Genomic DNA, 9,898 nt, shown 5'->3' on the forward strand with positions numbered 1-9,898 from the left:
TTTGTGTGGGGAGAAGGGTGCAACAATGAATGAATGGAATCCCAAAATCTCTGTAGATGTTCATTGAAATGAAAAATAAACAACCTAAATTTAAAAAAAATCCTATTGCAAAATAAGCACAATATATGAATAGACACTTCACCAAAGAAGACATTCAGATGACAAACACATGAAGAAATGTCCAAAGTCCCTAGCTATCAGAGATATCCAACTAAAAACAACTATGAGATATCGTCTCACCTCAGCAGCAATAGCAAATTTTAACAAAACAGCAAGCAACAAATACAGGTGAAGTTGTGGAGAGATTGGAACCCTTACTCACTGCTGATGGGAGTGTAAAAATTGTATTACCACTATGGAAGGTAGTCTGGTGCTTTCTCAAAAAGTTGGAAACAGAAATACCATTTGATGCAGCAGTTCCAATACTGGGAATATATCCTAAAAAAACTGAAGCTGTGACTCAAACATGTATACACACCCATATTTACTTTTGTATTATTCATAATATTCAGAGAGATTGAAGCAACCCGAGTGCCCATCAACAAACAAATAGAAAAAGTATGGCACAGTCACACAATGGAATATTACACAACATTGAAAAACCTAAAACATGACAAAACAAAGGTGAGCCTGGAGAACGTTACCCTGAGTGAAATATCTCATTCATAAAAGGACAAATACTGCATAACAAGTCTGTAATAGAACAGGACTGACATTGGAGTTGAGGGGAGAATAGGAAAAGAGTGGATAGATAATTAACACTGTAACAGACAAAGGAAAGAGCTATTTAAAAGGAATGTATGATTAGGGATTATATGTATGACAGCAGTCTGGAACAAGAAATCCATTTCAAAGCGGACAGAGGGTGAATAAAAGGAGGGCGAGGGAGGAAAATGTGCAACAACAAATTCATAAAAAGATTTTAATAAAAAAAATGGTAGCTTCAACCAGACCAAATAAAAAGTAAAAATACCTATTTGAACAGTGAGATGTGAATAAACTGGCAAGAATCTGCCCTGCTACCTTCCTGGATCTCTTCTGTTTTCCCTTTTTCATCTTTAATCCTTATCCCACCACACCTGAGATGAAAAGATAACTTTCATAAAATGTCAGATGTTTGGCGTCAGGGAGTCACACAATCTTTCAGTCAATGTAAGAATTGAGATAATGGTAGTGGTGGTGGTTTGGTGGTGGTTCTGTGCCGATTCTGACTCAGAGTGACCCTGCAGAACTGCTTCTGGAGGTTCCAAGGCTACAATCATTAGTAGACTGCCAGGGCTTTTCACTCACAGAGCCTCTGACGGCCTTGAATTTTCTTCTGGTCTTCATTTCATTTGAATCAGGGTTATAGTGTCCAGGAAAATGCATTGCATTATGAATGGGCACTTATTCTAGAGTAAATACAGATACGTGTGAAAAAAGCGCAACAGTGTCTCTGTTTTCACTGCTTATTTGATTTTCTGGTATAACTATGAAACAAACATTCAGTCCAAATATCTTTAAGGTTTCATTCCAGAAAAATCATGACAGCAGAAGATATCCAAAAAGCGAGCCACAACCTCTGTCAGATGTTTTTGTTCAGTACTTTAGCATTTTGAGTTCCACATTTACATGCCAGTGTGTTACCATCAAAAGTTGCTAATGCTTTGTGTGTTTTGTTTTTTTCCTCCAATAGATTGACAAGGAACAATATGATAAAATAATTGGCCTCATTGAGAGTGGGAAGAAAGAAGGGGCCAAACTTGAATGTGGGGGAGGCCCCTGGGGGAATAAAGGCTACTTTATCCAGCCCACAGTTTTCTCCAATGTGACCGATGAGATGCGCATTGCCAAGGAGGAAGTAAGTGGTTTTACTCTGTTCTGGCCCTGTGTGTGTACCCAAAGGTCTACTTAAAAATCTCACTTCTTTAAATATGTTTTCAGTAAACATTAATTTTCATTTTTTGTTATTATTAAAGGTGTAGGTTATTTGAGATACATACTAAAAATTCTTTCAACTCTTTCTTGTTTTTGCTGTTGAGTTGGAACCAACCCAGAGCTGACCCTCCTATGGGTTTTCAAAGGCAGTTAGTCTCAGAGAGAGTCCCAGAGAACAGCTGGTGGATTTAAACCATGTGCCTTTGAGATTACAGTGCAACTTCTTAGCACTAAGCAACCACTTGGATGTCATGACTTTCTAGCCAAGAACAGTAAAGAGGTGTAACAATTTGTAGGCACTTCATGACATTAAAATAATGGAAAGGAACATAATACCTTCATGAAACATTTTCTTCTTTTAAGACAATATATTTGAAAACTAATTTGGAAAGGATAAAAGGAAGTTTATCTTGCTCCATGTCTAATAATTATAGATTGGAAAACTCTGAATAAGATGGAGCCTACCACGGCATCCCTTCGATGGACAACCATCCTCTTTAGACTTCAATAATAGTTCTCTCACTGTTTCTTGTGATATTCTCTTTTTCGGACACCAAGAATCATTATATTTGTATAGTACTGACAGAAGTCGGCCTCTGACCTGACCGGTTAGAAACCTCTCTTTTTGTTTTCCGTGATCCTATGCTTGCCCTCTAGTCCTGACCCTCATAGGAACTATCCATGTATTTCAAGAGTTTCCATTCTCTATGTCACTACCTTCCTCCTGGGGGCACTGGTGGCCTAGTGGTAAGAAGTTGCACTGCAGTCTCAAATATATGCAGTTCGAATTCACCAACTGTTCCGTGGGAGAAGGATTGGGCAATTGTCTTCCCGTGAAATTGACTGTCTCTAAAAACCCACAGAAGGGTAAGTTATGAGTTAATTCTAACTCAGTGGTGCACCACAACTACTTTCCACATACTATTAGCTCTGTATTTTTAAGACTTCCTCATTTTCTTGGGCAGTTATGTATTGTTAATGTTGTTTGCCAAACATCAGTTTTAAAATGATTCAAAGATAGGATGAATGACTAGGAGAAGATCATTTTCTTTAAAGATTATAAATATCTCATGGTCACAGGGTGGAGAGGAGAAGGGTTGGTTAATCAATGAGAACATGGGTTTGTGGGCTATAAGTCATGAAGATTTTATAATAAGTCACTGGCAACCAAATGCATTGAGTCATAATTCAGATCTGGAATTTTTACACTGAGTGACAAATACTCATCTGTTTAGATCTACTTGGGGGAAAAACATTATTTATATATATATATTCTATTTTCACATTCCTAGAAAATCTTGATCAATCCATAATTTTTATACAAGAACTCTATGCTTAAAATATTAATTATTGTCTTTGGAAATGTACTATGAGATTTTCATTTTTAAAAGAAAAGAACTATGCAAAAAGAATATATGATTAAGCGTTATGTGTGTGACAGCAATGTAGAACTAGGAGTGCATTGCAGGGAAAGCTGGGAGAGAGGGGAGGGGGGAAGAAAATATGCAACAGTGAAAAAAAAAAGATTAAAACAGTTTTATATTTTTAAAAAAGAAATTTTACAAAACCTCTATTTTCCTCTCACTTTAGAGTGAGGTATACTTAGAGAAGTGAGGCTGCTCTGATTGAGTTTATTGAAAAGGAAAGAGCAGTTTAGCTAGAATTTGGTATTTGTTTCCTATTCTGTGACCATGGTCCTCAGCAATGAATTCATGCTTTGGTAGTACAGAGTGCTGGGGTAAATCCTTATAGAAAGGAGCCAATATCTTTGGTATGTGAGAGTTACATAAAATTTGGTGACAGAGGATAATGCAGACAATGATTTATACTGGTTCACAAACTTGATTTCTATCAACACTCTTATTTCTCTGGTATCTCTTTGTGAGAACACGTAATTCAAATAGAATATTTGATATATCAACCATTGATACACATTGACATTTAAAACCTAGATATAGCTATTAAACATTACCTTCATGATTCATTTAACCAGTAGAAAAAAAAACTTTGATTTCTCTGGCTTGTTGTTTGTGCACTAATTTGGAAGATAAGAAAAAATTTAAAATAATTAAAGCACATTCCTAAATGGAAAAGAAAAGATATTCTGAAGTTAATGATTGAAAGTAGCAGCATAAAATTTCCCCCCTTTTTATTATTAATTTTAATGAAAGCTTACAGAGACTTTGGATTTCCATTCATTCTTTGTTGCACTTTTCTCCCTGCCCACCTCTCTCAGCTCCAGTTCACTCTTCTCTTTGAAAAGTAAAAGAAAAATTCCTTCATTGTTATACAATCCCTCCCCCCAAGTCCACTCCACTATGCTGCCTTTGTCCTGGACTCCTGTCATGACAATAATATCTAATCATATATCCCTTTAAAATAGTTCTCTCTGTCATCTGTTTCAATGCAGCATACATAATTTATCCCATAAAAGCAGTATCATAAATTCTTGACAGCCTTAATTCTACCATCTAGAAAATTAATACTACCCGTACCATATTTATTACTTGGCCTGCTCCAAAGAGGATTTAGCACATGAATATCTGCTATCGTGGAATCTTTGAAATAACCTTTTTAGATTGGCACATAAAAATTTTAAATAAATAGGAGACTTTTAATTAATTTAGCATAGCTTTTAGGAGGGAAGTCTAGAACATAATTAAATTGTCATAACCTGTTATTCTTTGATCCCTTCCACTCACTTCCTGTGGTGTAGATATTTGGACCAGTCCAGCAAATCATGAAGTTTAAATCTTTAGATGAAGTCATCAAGAGAGCCAACAATACTTTCTATGGCTTATCAGCTGGGGTTTTCACCAGGGACCTTGATAAAGCTGTGACAGTGTCTGCTGCCCTGCAGGCTGGAACAGTATGGTAAGTCAGCCCTAAATCACCTTCTATGGGCAACCACAGGAAGAGATTAACATTCGCCTTTTCAGACTTGCATTTGGGAATTTCCCAGAAAAAGGTTGCTGACCTTTGAAACAACACCAACTGCAACAACAAAACCAAAACTATAGCCATGTCATATCTGGCTTCCTGAGAAAACTTACCAAAATTTTCTTACTGATGAAAGTTCTCTAGTCAAAGGAAACTAAGCCACATTTCGTTAACTGACTGTACTTAACATTAAGGAGCCCTCGTGAAATTACATGTTGCACACTAGAAGTCCTAATCCACAACATAAACAGTCTTCCCAGTATCCTGGAAAACCTACAACCAGGAGAAGATAACATAGATGAATGGGACCTTCTAAGACTCAAATCCCTATGCACATCCAAAAACTTCTCCAGTAGGGTAAAAAGGGAAGCCACTGACTGGGAAAAAGTATTCGGTAATAACATATCAGATAAGGGACTTATATCCAGAATTTATGAAATACTTGAGCACCACAACAAGATAAAGGTAAATAATCCAATAGAAAAATGGGCACAGGAACCACAGTCAAAATAGCAAAATTTAACAGAACAGCAAGCAACAAATGCTGGCGAGGTTGTGGAGAAACTGGAACCCTGATTCACTGTTGGTGGGAGTGTAAAATGGTGCAACCCCTGTGGAAAGCAGTATGGCGCTTTCTCAAAAAGTTGCAAATAGAGATACCATTTGACCCAGCAATTCCACTACTGGGAATATACCCTGAAGAGACCATAGCTGACATCCAAGCAGATATATGCACACCCATGTTTATTGCAGCTTTGTTCACAATAGCAAGGAGTTGGAAACAACCTAAGTGCCCATCAACAAACGAATGGCTAGAGAAGCTGTGGTATATTCGCACAATGGAATACTATGCTGCATTAAAAAACAAGGAACTCATGCAATATTATTCAAAATGGTTGACTCTGGAGAACATTATGCTGAGTGAAATATCCCAGTCACAAAAGGACAAATATTACATGATGCCACTGTTGTAGAATGGGACTGTCCTTGGGGTTGGGGAGAGACTGAGTAAGATGGGTTCAATAATGTATACTGCACTGAAACAGAGGAGGGAGAGAACCGTCTAAAAGAGAGATGTAACTGGGTATTTCTGTCATCACAGGAGACTAGAGCGAGGGCTGCATGGTGGAGGGGACCTGGGGGAGTGTTTGTAAAACAATGAAAGAATCTTTTCTTTTACTTTTCCATAATTTTTGGACTCATGTACTTATAACTTGTTAGTCAGATTTATGTCTTCTAGGTTGCAACACCCCCATGATACATCTTGAAGGATATGTACATGTACAGCCAAGCACAATCAATAAGAGTGCATCTGAATTCCAAAATCAATCTTCATAATAGTCTATGTGTTTTCTACTGCCAAAGGGGCCCTTTAGAGTAGTGAGAGAAGATCTTCACCCTGAAACCCACAGCGTCCCTTTTCAGCAGGAAGTAGCTAAGAGAATACGCCGTCCCCTTTTCCTTATGACTCAGGGTGAAGTCTCTCTCAGGGAGGAGTGATATGGAATGGCAAAGGATACACTGACAAAGAAGATTAATCAGAACTGGCTTTGACAAGCACTGTGGCATTTGGACAAGAACAAACTGGGAGGAGGGTAGAGAGAATAGTGCAACAATGAATGAGTGGAAGCCCAAAATCTCTGTAAATGTTTATGAAAATTAATAAAATATAGTTATAGAAAAAAAAAAGAAATTACATGTTGCATTGCTAGCTAAAAGGTCCAGTGTTTCAAATCTACCACCTGCTTTGTGGGAGAAAGCTGGGTAGTCTATTTCCTTAAAGATTTATGACCCTAGCAACCAAATGAAGGGTCAATTTAAGTTGGAACCCGACTAACTAAAGCCCTACCATGTAGCAATCACCATGAGAAACACATTTTACACATCTTCTTGCTTATATTTTAAGACAACTCCAGTGATTTTCATCCTTATTTTACAGACATGAAAACATGAGGTTGGAAAGGCAAGGTGGTTGTTATATCCACTCTTTGTAAAGCATGAAAGCAGGGAGAAAAGTATGAAAAGATAACTTTTTCTTCTTTAACAATATTTTTCCATCTTTCCTTCACTAAAAATCTTGTCATTCATTAGAAGTTATTGTTCACTTTGGCCACCAGGAACCAGAAAATTACTCAGGGACTTAATAGCTGCATTCTAATTTCATCAAGCCCTAGTCATCCATTGTATTTTCTTTAATTCAAATAATTATTTTTAAATTATATGTATAAACAGACAGTTTTAAAGTAAATCAGGACATAAATAAACTACTAATCTAATTTCTGCCAATACCTTGATCAAGCAATTTATTAAACCTAATAATGAAAAATGGACCAACTAGCGTAATGTTATTATGTACTGTCAAGTCTGCAAGAGAAGGGTAAGCAGTCTCCTCCCATGTCATTAACTGCCTCTGAAAACCCACTGGAGAGAAGAACACCTACCCAGTCAACACTCTTAACACCAGCAGTCAGGAAGTCAAAAGAAAAATTGAATTCGGAAAATCTGCTGTCAGGGACTCTCCAGAGTGCTGAAGAGCAACAATGGCAGTCTAGAGACTAAGGTGCACTTGATCTCTGCCATGGAATTTGTGATTACTTCCTACATATCAGAGAGAGCTAGACAATGAATGACCAAAGATGACAGAAAAATAGTTGATGTCTTTACATTGTGGTGCTATGGCCAAGAGAACAGGTCTATCCTGAAGAGAGTGAAACCAAGTTGCTCCTTGGAAGCAATAATTTTTATTCTCCATCTCACTTACTTTGGGCATGTTGCTAGGAGGGACCAGTCTTTAGAATAGGACATCATGTTGGAATGGTGGAGGGCAACATAGGAGACAAAGACTCCAGAGGAGATTAATTGATATAGTTACTCGGGTAATGAAAGTAGATGTGTTGGATACAATGAGAGGGCTCAGGATTGGGCAGGATTCAGAGCTATTGCACAGACTCACTACAGGTTGACAGCGACTTGAGGGCACATAACAACAATACTCAACAACTTCAAGGCTTAGTTCACACTCTGCACCTTTCCTATTGTAACATATTGATTATTCATTCTTTTATCATGCCAACTACTGCTTCTTGGGGTCATCATGTACTGCCAGAATGACTAGCCCTAACAGGTGCACAGTTCTGTTTGTTTCTAGGTAGTATGGATACACAGACTTACACTTCTGCACACCAGCATTCAACAATGCTTTCTTATTACACTGTATCTTGAAATAAACTGAAGTTTGAAGATATTATTTTAATTTCTAAATTACTACATTAGTAATTATTTCATAGGTTAAATATTTGCTATAATGGATCTTTTTTTTTTTTTCCTTTTCAGGGTAAATTGCTATAGTGTGTTATCTGCCCAGTGTCCTTTCGGAGGATTCAAGATGTCTGGAAATGGACGAGAACTGTAAGAATCATTTAATACGACAGGCACTTATCTTTGCAGAAACGTTTACCACTCCAAGTGAATTAATTATCACTTAACTCTTTAAATAAAATTTATCTCTGCTCTTTTTTTGTGTGTGAGCTCAGCCTATAAAATCTTTAATCACACTGCTAAAGGAACAAACAAATATCTGTCTTATAGAAAGTGCAATCAGGTTGTTCCTTAGAGGCAAGGATGGTGAAAGTTTAACTCACATACTTAGACATGTTGTAGAAAGGGCTAGTCCTTGGAAAAAGATACTATGCTTGCAAAGATGGAGCGACTGTGAAGAACAGGAAGTCCTCCGCGAGATGTATTGACCTGGTGACTGTAATGACAGGTCAAATATGTCAGAGTTGATAAGGATGGTACAGGATAGGACAAGGTTCACATGTGATGTTTATTGGGTCACATGAGCAATACTCGACTCCGTGGCACCTAACAACAGTTACATGTCATAGGTTCAGAAATCTGATGCTATTTTTGCTATGTGCTATTGAATCAGAAGGAACTCATAGCTGACCCTCCAGTGAGTTTTCAGAATACAAAAATTGCACAAGAGGAGATCATTCGCTCATCTCCCTCAGAGAATCGGCATTCTACTTTTCATATATGACAACACTGTTTTCCATGGGTAATCAAAGTATGTTTCTTTTAGAATTTCTGGGTGTATACATTACTATAAATATATTTTATATATGTTTCCAGGGAAGAGATGAAAGCTACAAATTGGTCAGTTATTAGACATGACTTTAACTAAAGTAGATCCCTTACATCAGCTTGGTTGAATAAAATTTGCTCGGACTTTGTATTTGAAATGTAAGTAACCCCAGACTAAGCCTGAAAACAATGTAGCCCCTAATAATTCCCTAAACATCTTTAATGTGTTTATTGACAACCACCTTTTTGTCAGTTCAATAATTCCAGCTGCGAATGTTACAAAGAATACTTTAAACCAAATTTGTACTGCTGTCATAAATGCTGTTCCTTTCCCCACCTCTCTCTAGGGGAGAATATGGTCTTCATGAATATACAGAGGTCAAGACAGTCACAATGAAAATTTCCAAGAAAAATTCATAAAGAAAACCATGAGAGTGGAGAGAAGAAACTTTGAAACTTCAACTGCTGAGCATCTCCTACAGTCCCTAATATATCATAGTATTTTGGGGTTTTTTTAAAATAAATTAATCACATTAGTATTAGTAACCACCCATAGAAAACTTGACATGTAGCTTATTCTGTATTCTCAATCAGTTTCCTTCTGATATGTGACCCCAATTCCTATCCTATGTTAAAAGGATGGAGTTGGAGAAATGATCTCTTTATTTCTGTAATAGTCATAATATTCCTTTTCTTGAAGGTATTTGTCCAGGATAATATTATAGAGGAGGACCAGTTGTCACTTAGCACCTTTTCTTTCACAATTTCCGGAAATATTCCAAATACATAATGTTAACTGCAGAGAAGGGATGCTCTGCTCTCTCTAGCTGTGAAATCATTGGTGTCTCTTGAAATGTTCCTTAGGATGTGGTGTTTGTCTGTCAAAAGAAGTGATGCTTGAAATACTTAACTATAATCCTTATGTAAATCTCAATAAAAACAACCTTGCATGATT

At 37.0% G+C, this 9,898-nt stretch overlaps 1 protein-coding gene across 1 annotated transcript in view; it reads left to right on the top strand.

Moving 5' to 3' along the window:
* Positions 1–9,363, top strand: part of LOC102865568 (retinal dehydrogenase 1-like) — a 64,321-nt gene extending 54,958 nt beyond the window's left edge. Inside the window, exons 10-13 of the mRNA XM_006894377.1 lie at positions 1,676–1,840; positions 4,634–4,791; positions 8,191–8,265; positions 9,291–9,363. Coding sequence (XP_006894439.1) covers positions 1,676–1,840; positions 4,634–4,791; positions 8,191–8,265; positions 9,291–9,363 — 471 coding nt within the window. The remainder of the gene's footprint in view (positions 1–1,675; positions 1,841–4,633; positions 4,792–8,190; positions 8,266–9,290) is intronic.
* Positions 9,364–9,898: the final 535 nt, after the last annotated feature.

The sequence above is a fragment of the Elephantulus edwardii genome, unplaced genomic scaffold (genome assembly GCF_000299155.1).
Source record: "Elephantulus edwardii isolate Elephantulus edwardi_28Jun2011 unplaced genomic scaffold, EleEdw1.0 scaffold00141, whole genome shotgun sequence".
Classification (NCBI taxonomy): Eukaryota; Metazoa; Chordata; class Mammalia; order Macroscelidea; family Macroscelididae; genus Elephantulus; species Elephantulus edwardii.